Raw genomic sequence first — 16,400 nt, 5'->3', positions numbered from 1 at the left:
GAGAGGAGGAGCGGGGCCGGGAAGGGCGGGCCATCCATTTCCCTCCGCCAGGAGCGGCCAGTCTTTAACGCCAACGCCAGGCCTCCTAAGGGTCACGGAGAGAAAGCAAGGACCTCTCTCGAAAAGGTCATGTGGCAGGCCAGTGTGGAGAAGCCATCAGGAGATGCCACAAGAGAGCAGGAGACAGCAAGGCGCAGAGAGACGTCAGCGTCGGACTCTAAAAGGACAACAGTGAAAACCCGCTGGATTTAACTTCGACGCCGTCACGGGCTGCTGTTCACCAAGGAATACCACGAACAGAATCAAGAAAGAGGACCGGCAAGGAAAAGCCTCGGCAACATCTACAACTCACAGGGATTAAATCTCTAGGACAGACCAGGAATTCCTACAATGTGATAAGAACCTCGGAGGAAACTCAACTGAAAAATGGCCAAAAGGTATGAATCGATATGAGCTCAAATGGCGAACAGGTATGTACAGAGTACATAAAGATCAAATTCAAAGTAAAACCAACAAGAGGAATACAAAGTAAAACCATGAGGTAGCACTTACACCTCCCAGAAGCGCAAAACGTAGAACGGGGGCTGCCAGCAGGCACTGGGAAGACGTGCAGACGCAAGAACCTCCCGCGGCGGCTCAGACGGTAAAGGAGCAGCCCTTCTGCTCAGTGAGCCAGCGGCCCCTGGTGACAGCAAGCATGTCTACGGCCTGTGGGTAAGCCCAGGGACATCTCAAATGAGGCTCTCTCTACTGGGTTTGAACGACGCATTTTAGAGACCTGGGTGAGACTGCTTACTCGATGATGATGTAGCAGAGAGCCTGAAGCAGCTCCTAGATACAAACACAGAATCTGGTGTAGCTTTTAGAAAACACACCTGAGTTGTACCTACAGCAACATGAACACATCCTAAAAAGTGCAGCGTGGAGTAAAAAAAAACCCGAATACCATAAGCAAGCTGCAATTACACTGTAATTACACTTCGTATGTTTCACGCGCGTCTGTAAGTGCAGGAACACAAGACAAACACACCAGAGGGTGCACATGAATGGGCATGTGGACGGAAGCTAAAGGGTTGAGAAGAAATAGCAGAGGAAGAAAGGAAACGTGTGGACGATGCCGCATCATTTGCCTTGAACGGAGGAGCGTCTTTAAGTCAATTCTCTGCTCCTGACGTAAGACAGACGCTGCGTAGGCAGGCAGGGGTGAGACAGCCAGCCCTGCGCCTGGGAGCTGCTTCTGCTGTATCCTCCCTCGGCCAGCCTCCACTCAGGAATCTCCCTTCCTCCTGATCCTGACTTCAGACGACAGGGAAATGATGGAAAGAAATGCCTCTTTCTAAGAGTAAATAGGCAGAAGCAGCATCAGCCCAGACAGCAGAAGGAAACGAGGCCACCACCCCTTCCCCGGGGGGCTGGGGACCACTTTGCTAGGACACCGTCAAGGAGCTCAATATGGGAAATGGTCTATCCTGGCTTTGGGGCTATAACGCACTTCGATCAGAACCCCAGAAGCTTGTGAGCGCATCTGACAAACTGGGCGACTCGCGTTCAGTAAGCGAGATGTAGCATCTGTAGTGAGGTGTTGAACTCTGTCTTACCGTGCTAAAAAGACCATTTCAAAACCTGAAACAAAACATGAAAAATTAAAACCAAGCAGCGGCATAAAAGGCATGACTTTGCATCTCTAAAACTGAAAAATGATGAAGATATTAAACATCACCTATCTCCCCCCGAAACTTTTATAGCTCTGGCAGCCAAGACGATTTGCTGGACAACTCTCAGGTGTGGGACTCTGCCGCGTGTAGGAAAGGAGGAAAGCCACAAATGAAAACAAACAGTGGTTCCTACACGGAAAGATGTTTTCCAGCGAAGCATGGCCAAGACAAACAGCAACGAAGGGAACAGGACGTCACTGATCTTATTGCTACACAAACCAAATGTCTAAGTATTGAAGGAATTCAAGAGGAGGAAAAAAAAAAAAAAAGGAGAGAGGAGTCCGATGGGATCAGCCAGTAACGGAGCAAGACTCGGAGCAGCAGAGAAGCGAAGGCACACCCGAAGGAAAGAGGGAAGTGTGCAAAGAAAAAAAGATGAAAACAGGAGTTCCCGTCGTGGCGCAGAGGTTAACGAATCCGACTAGAACCATGAGGTTGTGGGTTCGATCCCTGGCCTTGCTCAGAGGGTTAAGGATCTGGCATTGCCATGAGCTGTGGTGTAGGTTGCAGACGTGGCTCGGATCCTGCGTTGCTGTGGCTGTGGTGCAGGCTGGTGGCTACGGCTCCGATTCAACCCCTAGCTTGGGCTCCGATTCAACCCCTAGCCTGGGAACCTCCATATGCTGCGGGAGTGGCCCTAAAAAGACAAAAAAAGAAAAAGAAAGAAAGAAAACAAAGGAATAAGCACAGCGAGGAGATAAGGCTAACCGCCAAATCCCTTCAGGGAAGTGACCCGAGGAGAGGAGAGCAGAGGCAAGTGCTCACTGTGTCTCAGGAGCTTGACCAGGGAAGGGCTTCGGGGCAGGGTGTCTGGGAGGCGTCATCCCAGCCGTCCAGTCAGGACCTGACAGAGAGGTCAGGGTGTGCGCCATCAGCAGAGGCCATTCAGCTCCGAGATGCACGGGCCTGGCGGGCTGGCTTCGCCCAGAGAGGCAGGAAGGGCCCGGGCCGGCCTTTACCAAGTAAGGGTCAGCGGCCGTGAATGATGAATGGGCGGCAGAGGCAGAAGATTCCAGGGCAGGTTTGAGAGACTGGGAGAAGATGACGAGACAAACTGGGAGGGCTCACGTGCGGGAGAAGACCCAGGACCCACGTGCCACAGGTTCCATTCCAGGTGTTGGTGGCACACTCTGAGGACACTTTTATTAGACTGTAGGTAGGTGTGCTACCAAAGCGGCAGAGCTAATTCAAACCAGGCTGACTGAACAACTCTCCCAGACCTAAAAGGCTGGAGAGATGTGTTCTTAGGTACAGAAAGAGAAGACTGTGGAGCAGGTCAAAGACCAGAAGCAAACCAGTATCACAAAAGTCAAAGGAGGATCTCGACTTGAGAGCAACTGAGGAACCCCGGATGAACTGCTAAGACCAAGGGCGATCCCTGTTTTCAGACACCATGTCTTCTCGGGAAAAGGACATCTCGACGCCCACCTGTTTAGACAGTAACAGAAACAAAGCATCACAGAATTGGCAGAGGCAGCTTAAAAGTCATCTAGTCTCTCAAACGCCCTGGGGACAAGACAGCCACAAGCAGAAGGATGAAGCTGGCTGGACTCCTACCTCACGCCATATTAAATTTCTAAAAATTAACACAGAGACCTAAATATAAGCACTAAACCCATACAATTCTTAGGAAAAAACATAAACTTAACTCTTGGGCGGTTTTCTTAGATGTGACACCCAAAGTGCAGGCAACCAAAGCAAGAATTAAGTGGACTTCACATTTTAAAACATTTGTGCTACAAAGGACACCATCAGGAAGGCAAAGACAGCCTACTGAATGAAAGAATACATGTGCAAATCATGTATCTGATAAGGGTGGAGAATCCAAACTAAGAACTTTGAACACTCAACAATAAAAAGACAACCCAATTAAAAATAAGCAAAAGATCTTAGACATTTTTCGAAGAAGATACATAAATGGCCAATAAGCACATGAAAAGATGTTCAGTATCTTTTCATCATCTCAACATGCAGCCATCAAGGAAATGTAGCTATAACCAAAGAGAATAAAAAGTGTTGGGTGTTCCCATCGTGGCTCAGTGGTTAACGAATCCGACTAGGAACCGTGAGGTTGTGGGTTCGATCCCTGGCCTTGCTCAGTGGGTTAAGGATCCGGCATTGCCATGAGCTGTGGTGTAGGTCACAGAAGCGGCTCGGATCTGGGGTTGCTGTGGCTGTGGTGTAGGCTGGTGGCTACAGCTCTGATTAGACCCCTCGCCTGGGAACCTCCAATGCCGTGGGTGCAGGCATAGAAAAGACAAAAAGTGTTGGGAAGGATGTGGAGAAAATGGACCTACGAGAGTTCCCTCGGGTGGCTTTGCAGTAAGGAACCCGACTTGTATCCATGAGGACGCGGGTTCAATCCCTGGCTTTGCTTGGTGGGTTAAGGATAGGGCGTTGCTGTGAACTGTGTGTGGTGCAGGCCAGCAGCTACAGCTCCAATTCCACCCTAGCCTGGGATCTTCTATATGCCGTGGGTGTGGCCCTAAAAAAAAGAAGAAAAAGAAGAAGCACAGACACATATGCTACGGTGCAGATGAACTCTGAGATGGTGCCAAGAGGGAAAGAGGCAGTCCCGCACGACCACCTCTTGCGGGATTCCACTCATGTGAGACGCCCCGCATAGGCAAGTCCACAGAGAGCCTCAGTGCCTCTCAACTGTATTATCTAGTGGTTGAAATGAAAGGTTTTGTGTTAGGTACATTTTAAACACCATTTTTAAAAAATTTTATATTATGGTATCATTCTCCACTCATGCTTCTCTAACGTCCCTTTTTTGCCTTTTTCTGGGTGGGGATCAATATTTTGGCCTAGAAATGCATCCACGTTGATACCTGCAGCTCTGGTTCACCCACTCAAAACTGCTACTCAGCATCTCCCTGTGTATCTACATCACAATTTATTTACCCACCATGAAGCTGATGAACATGTGGGTTATTTCTGGAGTTTTTTTTTTACTATCACGAACGCTCTACTTTATAGCTGCATTACAAAAAAGATTTGTGGGTTTAGAAAAACAAATCGCTGTAGGAAAACAGCTAAAGAGATCAGAACATTAAAGATATGAGAACATTAAAATTGCAGACCTTCCAAAATAGAAAACAGCTGGTTCCCTATCTCTAGATGTACTTAAGTATTCTATAAAATGGACTTGACTAAATCCCAATTGTTTATTGAAAGCTTTCCCCATATTTAGGTTTATTTAATTATTAAAATTTCACTTAGCAAATCATTTAAGCTTGACTAAAAACTTAATGGATTTTACAGAGTGAAGCTCTACTTTCCCTTGTTAATATCCATCCCTATTTTTAAAAACAAAAACAAAATTCTAGGGCTGTTAACAAAAGCGCTTTCCGAAAGCAACATTAGGCACCTGCCGCGTTTCAGTCTTGGGGCAAATAAATCGATAGGGACCTGGAGGTGTTTACATTTCTGATTTGCCACCACACAGGAAAGGTCTTACAGGCCAGTCCTTTAAGACTCGCGAGCGCCTCCCTGAATGCGGAGCAGGTCCTAGGGCCGATTCCACCAGCGTTACTTCAAGGGGAGGCTTCGCTAACAGCTGCTTCTTCCTCCCCCGAGGACCCCTCCGGCTCCACTCCACTCGGCTGACCCCTGTTTGTTTAATCCGACGTGCTCTTCATCCTTTGTCGGCCCGCCTCCTCCCAGCTCATCCCGCCCGTTGCCGAAGGTGCTGCCAGGCTGCGTAGCCGGGGGTGGCCCACACACTGCACACGGGACAGGACTGTCTGTCACCAGAGTAGCCGCGGCCTCGGTGCAATCCTAAGCGACCTTGCCACTTCCTCCACCAAAAGCCTTCGGAGGTCCCCACTAACGGCGGGAGGCGGAAGAGGGAGTAAAACGAGCACCTGCTTTTCCCACGCAGGGAGGAGCCCAGCGGCGCGTTGAACTGTTGAAGCGGAAGTGAACCCTCCCGACGCTCGCTTCGGTAAAATGACCACCAGGACACATCCACTTGGCAGCGGCGTGCACGGGGTTACAGGGTGCATAAGGTAACATGCACAAAACACCCAGCCCCACTCAAATTCCCTCCCTACGAGCTGAGTTCCATAGGCCAGCGCCAAAGTGACGGCTCACGCTGCCTTCCCATCTCGTACCTCCATGCAGCCACAGCAGACCAGGGCGTTGAGCCCGCCCTGGGGGCTCCGGCCTCCCGGCCTTTGCTCCCTCCAAGCACTGTGCTTTTCCAGCTCCGTAACGTAAATCCAGCCTATCCTCCAAGCCCAGGCCAAAGGCTCCTCTCCTCCCTAAGCATTTTCTTGCCGTCCTCACTGCTTCGAATACGCGGTTGGAACTGCGTCCACTGCACTTAGCACACCCGGCCTTACTCAAGAGCTGTATGCATGTGTCTTAGAGCCTCCACTTGAATGGACTGCACAGAAACGGCTAACATCCTCCACCAAGTATCATCTCTGCCTAACTTTTTTTTTTTTTTTTGGTGGGGGGAGGTTAATTTTTTATGTAAGATTGTATTTATTAGTTCCTGACTTGGATTGGCGTCATCTGGAAAGTTGATGAACTATGCCACTTCTATCTAATTGCAGTTAGTGCTGCCTGAAACCTACAAATAATAGCTGAGAGCAAGCAAAGCAGCCTCTGACGTCCAGAAGCTGGCCTGGTGCTGCTTGTGAGCTGGCCTGGCACTCACAGAAAGCTCTTAAAAGGCATTTTTGCTTGTGGCCATTTCAAAAATTCTTGAGCAGGTAGGAAAGGCAGAGGAAAACAGTGGGCGTACTGGTAGCTCTTCTAAAAGGAGAAAAAATGAACAGAAAGACACAGAAGCAAACAGCATAAAAGAGTGGCAAGACTATAGCAAGAGTCACGCGAGGAGGCTGAGGTCCAGAGAAAATGAAGGTTTGCAGAAAGGCTAGCGAAAGGGGATTTTGTTTTTTCTTTTCACAGCCACACCTGCAGCATATGGAAGTTCCTGGGCTAGAGGTGGAAATGGAGCTACAGCTGCCAGCCTACCCCACAGCCACACTGGATCTGAGCCGCATCCTCAGCCTACACCACAGCCCACGGCAATGCGGCATCCTTACCCCACTGAGCAAGGCCAGTGATCGAACCCACAACCTCGCAGACACTATGCTGGGTTCTCAAGCTGCTGAGCCACAGCAGGAACGCCCAAAGGGGCATTTCAGAGCGAAAGGCAATTTGCCTGGTTTGAAAATGCGATGCTGAGAAAGCAGAACTTCTCAATCACTATTTTGCTTCCATAGTCTCTGTACAGGCTGTGAACTGGGGCTAAATGGGAGAGAACGGACAATCCCAGAGGGAGAAAAAGTTCCAGGTGGGTGGGGAGGATGGGTTCAAGTCTGTTCACTAAATAATTTCTATCAGGACGACCGGGGGGACTTGTGAACCAGATCACAGAGCTAAAGACTGTTCTCAGAAATCACACAGGCAAAGGGGAGTCTTGCCTAAACGGAAAGAGATAACTATTGCTTCAGTCTGCAAAAAGTGAAGGTTGAGCAGCGGACTTTCCAACTACAGAGAAGTGAACTCACTGCAGCTCTTTGGCTCAACTCTAAAAAGGATCCCCCCCCCCCACTTTCTTTTTTGCTAGAGTGAATGTGGGATTGTAAAAGAAATGCATGCCTATGGAAAACTGAGAAAGTACCAAAAAGTGTAAATAACAACCACCAGGCAGAAACCACCTGGGCTAACGTGTTACCTGTTTCTTTCTGGTGAATGCATCTTTACTTTTCACTTGTAGCACGTCATTTTCCCACGTCATCTAAAACTCTTTAGGAATATAATTTACAGAGTCATAACAGGCCATCACGCGGATGGCACAACCACGTACGTAACCAAGGTGGCGATGGCGGCGATGCAATGGGCTCTAAGCGCGAGAGAAGCAGCCGTGATCCCAGGAGCGGGTTTCCTGCACTCGCTCAACCCACGACTTCCTCAATTCGGTAACACACACCCATTTGCTACCATGTGCAGGCCTGGTTGAAAGCTAGAGATACAGCAGTGAACAAAACAAAAAGTTCTTACCCTCGTGGAGCCTACGCTCTAAGTGGGAAAAGAGCATAAAACAAGAGAAAATGCGGCAGCAAAAGGGATAGGATGTGTTGGGGGAGTGAGGGTTTCAGCTGGAGCATCCAGAGAAGGCTCGGAGGGCGTCCTTTGAGCGCAAACGCACAGAGGGCGAAGGCAAGGCTCAGGCTACGGAGGAGGAGCCCTGAAGGCCGAGGGAACCGCAGCCGCAAAGGCCTCGCGCGGGGAGCTCGTTCAGGCAGCAGCGAGGAGCCAGCCCGGGGGACGCCAGGGAGAGGAGAGCAGCGGACAAGAGAAGGGGAAGGGGTCGAGCGGGGCCCGGGGGGCAGGCACGGGCTTCGTCTCCCCATCTGAGCAAGTCAGGAAGCCACTGGGAGGTTCTGTGGAGGGAGAGCCTTGTGCTGCAGCAGCGCCCGTGTGGCTGCTGTGCGGAGGCAAGGCTGGAGGGCGCAAGAGGGCAGGCAGACCAGGGCCAAGGCGGACCAGCAGGCCGTGGGAAGCGGCCAGAGGCTCCCGGCGAAAGCTTCCAGCGAACAGACCGGGCGACCCTGGGAGCGGTTCACATGACCGATGCACCTGAAAAATGACCTGACTGGTGGAGAAGACTTGGTCACAGTCGAGGGTGAAACCGTGACAAAGACGACAAGGCCCTGGGAGAAATCTGAACGCTGGCTGCCTGTTACTGACGTCAAGGAACAACTGGTTTTAGGTGTGACAGTGACATCGTGGCTACGTTTAAGAAGACTGTTATTTTTCAGAGAGGTACATGCAAGTATTTAAGGATGAAATGACCTAATGTCTGGGACTGGCGTCAAAATAATCGCGTGTCGGGAGGAGGGATGAAGGGCACACGAGGATGGCCGCTGAAGCAAAAGCCCAGTGGGTCACTTCACTGCCCCGCTTCGGCTTGCGGTTGAAAAGGTCTCTACCAAAAAAGATTTTTAAAAATCAAGTATGGCATAGAGCTGAGAGATGGTAAACAAATGCCCTGAACAAATGTTCTTTAAAAATGTCAAGAAGCTAGAATTAATATAAATGGATAAAATACAACTGGGAAGACGATCAAGTTCTACACTTGATTCCAAAACATCAAGTGAAGAAGAAAAAAATGCACAAAACCTAGATGAGCAGTTCCCCTTAAAAAAAAAAAAAAAAAAAAAAAAAAAGTTTAAGATTCTAATATACAGTCAGGTCAGCAAGTAAAATGCCAAAAATCGAAAGCAATCCCCAGGACACATTAACAGAAGGAGAGAAATTTTAAAAGGCGGCGGGTTCAATAGGCGGCTCCTCCGTGAGCTGACTGGCTTACACCTGCTCCTGCTCGCCCTCTAAGAGGCCACCTTAGATGCCTGCAACCGCGTCCCACGAGGGACGTCCTCTTCCGCCTTGTCTCCTGCTCTGACCTCCCTGACCGCCTCTGCAGGCTCCTGAACTCAGCATCCTCCCCTCCACACATTCGCCCAAGCCCATAAACCGGGTAACTCAAGACACCTCTGTCGCCTTCCATTTCTCCGTTAAAGCGCCTCTTAGACTTGTTCTCTTCCCTCCAACCCACAGGTGACTGTCTCCTGGGCTCCACTTACTCCTTCTTCCTCCTGCCCCCCTATTGCCCTCTGGGAACCGCTCTCCACCCACAGGGCTGGATCAGCAAGTCCTGTGTGCCCAGAACCCCGCAAGTCACTTAACTCAGGCGGTGAAGGGATGGGTGGAGGTGTCACCTGAAATTACTGGGAAAGCACTGGGGGTGGGGAAGGGCAAGAGTGCGATGGGCGCAAAGGAGGAGTTCTAAGAGGAGAAACCGTCTCTCCCCGCAAGTGACTGAGAGAGAGAAGTCACAGGACAGCGTCAACCCGAGAAGGAGCCTGGAGTGAGAAGGACACAGAAAATAAGACAGAAGCTCTGATGAGACTGGGAATCTCCAGATCAAACCACACGAGAGGCCAGTTCTAACACAGGGTCTTCTCATTTGCACTAGGCGTTAACTCCTCTTTTTGACTTAAGACAGTTCAGCTGAACTTTCTCACTTCTCTTGAGAATCCTAACTGGTGAGGCCAAAGACTCGGGCGCACCGACGCTCACGGGGTCTCACGTGGACAGCTGCATGGTCTCCCTGAAGAAATCCTCACAGCACAGCGTCCTCACTCTTGCCAAGGGGTCTTTTCTAAACCACACTGGTTGTTTCTCTTCTACCTATACACTTACAGTGGCCTCCCCTGTCTTGAGAATAATATCCAAACTCCTCAAGTATGGCAGAAGAGAATCTTTACAAGTTAGCAGCTGCCAACTTCTCGGGTCTCATCTCTCACAGCCCTCAGGCTATTTCGAGGCTCGGGGTATTGCTTTTTTGCTCTGCATTCCCTCTGCCTGGAATGTGCTTCTTAATCTGGCGAATGCAAAACAGACACTTGAAGAGTTACCTCCCGAATCCTGCAGGGCCGTCATTAAAAAATCTGCAAAGGGTGGGGTAAAAAACTGTAATTGCAATGTATACATGTAAGGATAACCTGACCCCCTTGCTGTACAGTGGGAAAAAAAAAAAAAAAATCTGCAAATAACAAACGCCGGAGAGGGTGTGGAGAAAAGGGAGCCCTCCTACACTGAAGGTGGGACTGTAAATCGGTGCGGCCACTATGGAGAACGGGATGGAGGTTCCTCAAAACTAAAAATCGAGTTTGGCCGTGTGATCCTGCAAATCCCTCTCCTGGACATACAGCTGGACAAAACTATCCACTCAAAACAACACGCTCCCCAGGGTTCACTGCAGCACTGTTCACAACAGCCAAGACATGGAAACAACCTAAATGCCTGTCCACAGAGGAACGGATAAAGAAAATGCGGTATGTATATACAATGGAATATTACTCAGCCATTAAAAAGAATGAAATAATGCCATTTGCAGCAACACAGATGGACCTAGAGGTTATCATAACAAGTGCAATAAGTCAAAAAGAGACATTATCATTATGATATCACTGACACATGGAATCTAAAATACGACACAAATGGAGGTATCTCATGGCTCAGTGGGTTAAGGATCTGGTGCTGTGATGCTGTGGTGAGGGTTTAACCAATGCCATGGGTGAGGCAAAAAAAAAAAAAAAAAAAAGAATTTATCTGTGAGACAAAAGCAGACTCACAGAAATAGAGAATAGACTTGTGGTTGCCAAGGGGGAGGGAGTGTAGGGGAGGGGTGGATTGGGAGTCTGGGATTAGCAAATGCAAACCATTATATATCAGACGGATAAAAACAAGGTCCTATTGCATAGCACAAGGAACTACAGTCAATATCCTGCGATAAAACCGTAACAGAAAAAAAGGTGAAAAAGAATATATGTATAACTAAATCATTGTGTTATATACAGCAGAAATTAACACAACATTGTAAATAAACTACACTGCAATTTTTTTTTTTTTTTTTTTGGCTTTTTAGGGCTGCACCTGCCCGGATATGGAAGTTGCCAGGCTAGGAGTTGAATTGGAACTACAGCTGCCAGCCTACACCACAGCCACAGCCAACGTGGGATCCAAGCCGCATCTGCAACCTGCACCACAGCTCACAGCAACCCCAGATCCCGAACTCACTGAGCAGGGCCGGTGATGGAACCTCATCTCATGGATACTAGTTGGGTTCATTACTGCTGAGCCACAGTGGGAACTCCTACCACTGCACCACAGCAGAAACTCCAAAATAAATTTTTTTTAAAGAGTAAATACTATAAAACTTGAAAACATGCACATAAATCTTCATGACTTGGATTTGGCAGTTTTTTTTTTAGAGATGACACCAAAGCAGAAGAGAAGAAAAAATATATAAGTTGGATTTCATCGAAAGTTAAAACTCTTCTTCTTAAAAGAGTAACATCAGGATAGTAAAGAAAATCCACTGGATGGAAAAAATATTTGCGAATCAGGTACCTGACCATGGACCTGAACCTGAAATACACAGAGAACTCTTACAACTCAACAATAAAAAGACAAGAAACCCAGTTTTAAAATGGGAAAAAGTTTGAAGAGACATTTCTCAAAAAAATATACAAATAGCCAATAAACACACAAAAAGACATCAGTGTCATTAGGCATCATGGAAATGCAAAAAAAAAAAAACCAAACAAACCAAAAAAACCCCACAGCTTGACAGCAGCACTCCACACCCACTAGGATGGCTATGATGAAAAAACAGACAACAGCAAGTATCAGGGAGCCCTCGCCTGCTGCTGGTGGGAATGTAAAACGGTGCAGCCACTCTGGACAATCTAGCCGTCCCTTAAAACTGCTCAAACAGGAATCACATGAACCAGAAATCTCACATTAAAATGTTCCAGCCACATTAAAACGCTCCCATTTCCCAAACGCATACACCCACACAAAAATTACACACAGACGGTAACAGCAGCATTATCCATAATAATCAAAACCCCAAATGCCCATCAGATTCTGAAAGTCACGTATATAAACCCATGATAGTTAGGAGTCACCATTGTCAAAACGTCAGTGTACCAAGCCAGAGATTTCAGCTAGAAAATTGCAATTACTGGAACACATCAGTCGAGGACGGTTTTTGCCTAGTTTACACTACGGTGGTAATTAATGCACAAAGAGAAGTCACAGTATTAACAACCTCATAATCTTATTCATTAAAAGTCATGTGTTGAGTGCCCATTAGATGCCAACTGCTAGAGGAATACTGGTAAACACGACAAAGTGCCTGCCCTCGGCAGCTTACATTCTAGAGAGTGGAGGGGAAAAAATGAGTAAGCAACTAAGAAAACGTCATTTACATAGTAACGCCTGCAGCAGAGAAAATAAAATAACAGGACTGAATAGGGCGCGATGGGAGCGCAGAGTTACTGCAGCTGGGGTCACTGGGGAAAGTCTCTCCGAGACGCCTTCTGAGCTGGAACTTGAGGGAGGAGAAGGAAGCCAAGGAAGGCGCACTTCAGGAATCAAGGTGATACGGAGAACGGAAAGCGCGAAGATTCCAAGATGAGAACACTGACTCTCGGCACCTGAGTTCCTGAGAAGAAGCCGTGTCTCCTCGCCTCTCTGTGCGCCATCAGAAGGGCGTCTCCCCCACACCGAACAGAAGGCGCTCAAGATATCTCGGCCTAATGAGAATTCAAGGTGGCAAGACCCTACTCTAGTCGAAGCTCTACTGCTCAGCATCACCACAAACGTACTCTTCTTCAGTTCGGACAATATCCTCAGACAAAGGGAGTTACACCTTTCGGGGTTCGTAATGAGACAGGAGAAGAAGACCAGACACCTGAGAGTTGTTCTTTCCTCCCTTTTTTGAGACGTCTCCCCCAGGCAGCCTTACAAACACCAAGACTATCGAGCAAGTTCTATAAATGGGATTCTCCACCCCAGAGCTTGGTGCTCCGCCTCTGCACTGTTTACAACCGCGGCTGCGCCGGAGGGAGGCGAACTTCCGGCCCGAAGGAGCTGTCCAGCGGCCAGCGGGCTGAAATCGGGGAGGACGCCCCGAGACCCGAACACCACGCCTGGAGGATGTTCCACGGGTGGTTCCCAGGAGACCGTTACGGGAACCTCGTGGCCTACGAAGAACTGTGCTAGTGCCTTCCGCAGCCCTTGGCATCCAAACTGGTCACACTCGCCCATGTAAAGGCCCCAGAACGCAACCCGTTGGCTGGATTTTTAACCACCACATGCATCGCGTCAATAACAAAGGGTTGACATAAATACCTCTGGGAAGAGAAACGCTTTGTTCATCTCAGCAATTGAGGCTCACACCATTAAAACCTTCAAGTTGTATTTACAAAAGCACCAAAAAGAGCCTGAAGCAGTGAGCACCCAACACCAAACTGCGAGCGCACGACGAGTTAAAGCAGCAATGCCACTTCCAAGTGTTCCGTTCAAAAGCACGGCGGAAAGCAGGCGGAAACCCCAAAGGGAGGAGCCCCCCGACTCGAAGCACCCGAGCGGACGGCGACCCGCCGCGTTAGGCGGGTTCGGGGAAGGGCAAGGGGCCGCGAGCCGGTGCGCGCTCCCGGTCGGTCGGCCGCGGAAGGTCGGGACGGGCCGTCCGGGCGGCGGCCCGCGGGTGCCGGGAGAACCCGGGGCTCGGCTGCCCCCCACCGCCGCGGGGACGGAGCCCCCCGAGCCGCGCTCCCCGCGCTCCCCGCGCTCCGCCTGCGCGCGGGGAGGCGGCCGCGCTCACCTTCGGGCGCGGGCGGCGGCTCCTGCGGCTTTCCGCGGGACAGGAAGGCCTTGGGCAGCAGCAGCGACGCGGCCAGGACGAGCCCCGAGGCCAGGGCCACCCTGCGCACCGTGGAGGACGCCATGGCCGCCGCCGCGCCGCAGGTGCCCGCTCCAGCCGGAACCGGAACCGGAACCGCAGCGCCGCGGCCACCGCCTCCCCCGCGGAGGGCGGCGCGGACGGCGACGCGCGAGGGACACGCGGCCGCGCCCCCAAGCCCGCGGCGCGGGGCGATGCGCGGTGCCCGCGCGGCTCGTCTGTTGCAGCCAGACCCTCGGCCCGCGGCCCCAGGCCTCCCGGGGTCCACCGCCCAGACGACCGCCGCTCGCGCCGTCTGAGCCCGCTCTCCGGACGGAGCCTCCCGCCCAGACCGCAGCCTCCGCTGCCCCGGGAGCGCCCCGCCCAGGCCGCCCACGCCCCTTCTCCACCTGCCGCCCGAGGGCGTTGGAAGCTCTCCCCGGCTTACGAGCCCTCACACACCTCTGTGTCCTCAGAACGACGGGCAGGCTGCCTCCTGTGCCCGAAAGGCCTGCGAGCTCGCGTCTTGGCGATGCGGTCACTCTAGGTCATTTGCTGTTTCCCCACACAGTCCTTGCTCTCCTGGAATTTTGCTTCTCTTGGAAGACGCCTAATGCATCTCCACCTGTTAAAAGCTGCTCCACCAGTTAAAACAGCTGAAAAGTATTATCTTCATGGACCTTCCCTGGCCTCTCCCTCGTCCGTATCCCCTCAGTCTCCCTTACTAGCTTTATGCATGTGTTTAATAAGCATTCTTTTGGTTTTTCCTAGGTATCAAAGCCTAAAACAGAGTTTGATGAATAAGATGAGTTCCCTGTGAGGTAGACAGATTTAGAAACAAAATGCAGGAAATATTCTGGACTCTGGAGCACGCAACTCAGCTGAAAAGAGGAGGAATCAGGAAAAACTTCTGAGAATAGGTGAAATGCAGAGCTTTTGATGAACGAGTTCCTAGGCAGGCGGGGGGGAGGAGTCAGAAGGGTATTCCAGGAAAAGGATGCAAAGGAAACAAAGGCATGAAGATGCGAAGCTTCCTGGTATGTTCCCAAAACTGTTAGTGATTCATTGTGGTCAGACCATAGAGCCGGGACGGGACACAAGTGCTAAGGCTGCAAATGTAAGCAGAATTAGGTTCTGAGAAGCACGGCCATGACTTCCGGTCAAACAGGGCAGATGGAACACACGCATTTATCTTTGCTTTCTCCAGACACCTCACAAAAATGAAAATAAAGAGATTAACTGTTAACTACAAGGCTAAAGAGAATGGGAGAAAGCATGGCAGCAAAGTCAAAATGTTGTAAGATGCAACATTATCCGACAGAAACGCAAAGGCAGTCACATATGCAATGTAAAATTTTCTAGTATCAGCGTTCCAGTCATGGCTCAGCAGGTTAAGAACCCAACTAGTATCCACGAGGCTGCAGGTTCGATCCCTGGCCTCACTCAGTGGGTTAAGGAACTGGTATTGCCATGAGCTGTGGCGTAGGTCGACGATACATCTCAAATCCCACACTGCTGTAGACCGGCAGCTGCAGCTCCGATTCAACCCCTAGCCCAGGAGCTTCTATATGCCACAGGTGCAGTCCTAAAAAAAAGCAAATAAAGTATGTAAGGTCTGATAGCATTTCTTTTTTTAAAAAGTGAGGTGCCTACAGAAAGAAGCCTACTCTAAGAAGCATAGTTGGCCTTCAGAACCTATGAAGCATTAGGAAGGGGAGGCGCCGCATTCCTTTAAAGGCAGAGGTGTGGAGTGGGGCTGAAGAAAGAAGGACTGGTGGGAGTCTGGTCAAGAGCCAGCTGATATCCTCCAAATCTAGTTCCCCGGTTATTGCAGTCAGGTGGTTGTCTTATTGGCATCACTCAGGCACCATCATCATTGACATCAGTAGTGCTACAATTGGTTGAGCACTTCCTAGGTTTCAGGTATTTTACGTTTCATAACAACTGATGCTCCTGCCAACTTTATGAAGAAATATTATCATGTACCCATTTTACAGATGAGAAAAGCCAAGGAACAGAAAGCCTAAGAAATTTTCCAACAACCACAGGTATATTGGAAGCTATTATTTTTTGAATCCAGGCATACTCGCTCCAGGACTTGCCCTCTTAATTACCAGTTTACTCTCGGAAACCACAAACGCTCTAGACTCAGATAGCAGGTGCAGCTTAGGAAGGCAGTAACTTAGGAGACAGAGCTCCTAAGAGGCGCAGAGGAATCCAGGCTGACCCCTGAAATTCTCGCTTGGCTGAGTGGGTAGACACTGATTCCACATAACAAGATTCTGAGCACAGAAAGAATCAGGTGTGTGAGAAAGATGAGCTCAGATTTTGACTCGCTGTGTTCCATGAAATGTCCACGTAGAGTATCCAGTTGGATATATGGGTCTGAAGTTCAAAGAGCTGTTTGGGCTGGAAACAACTACGGA

At 49.9% G+C, this 16,400-nt stretch overlaps 1 protein-coding gene across 29 annotated transcripts in view; it reads right to left on the bottom strand.

Annotated features, from left to right (window-relative positions):
* Nucleotides 1-15,747, bottom strand: part of RIC3 (RIC3 acetylcholine receptor chaperone) — a 50,748-nt gene extending 35,001 nt beyond the window's left edge. For 26 of the 29 annotated variants that reach the window (XR_001298561.3, XR_001298562.3, XR_014814475.1 and 23 more), the window contains exon 1: nt 13,918-14,070. Coding sequence is in view for 2 of the 29 variants with exons in the window: in XM_003129394.6 (XP_003129442.4) it covers nt 13,918-14,041 (124 nt within the window). In the remaining 27 variants the exon portion in view is untranslated. Of the gene's footprint in view, nt 1-13,917; nt 14,071-14,436 lie in introns of those variants that run through there. The other 3 variants (XM_084974946.1, XM_084974945.1, XM_005667061.4) reach the window with 3 other exon arrangements.
* Between the last annotated feature and the right edge of the window lie 653 nt (nt 15,748-16,400).

This window comes from Sus scrofa, chromosome 9 (genome assembly GCF_054392235.1).
Source record: "Sus scrofa isolate SSC_HxYL_T2T_F1_AM1 chromosome 9, Sscrofa_HxYL_maternal_Yorkshire_Landrace_v2.0, whole genome shotgun sequence".
Taxonomy (NCBI): Eukaryota; Metazoa; Chordata; class Mammalia; order Artiodactyla; family Suidae; genus Sus; species Sus scrofa.
Note: the sequence above shows the minus strand (reverse complement) of the source record. Positions and strands in the feature narration are given on the sequence as shown.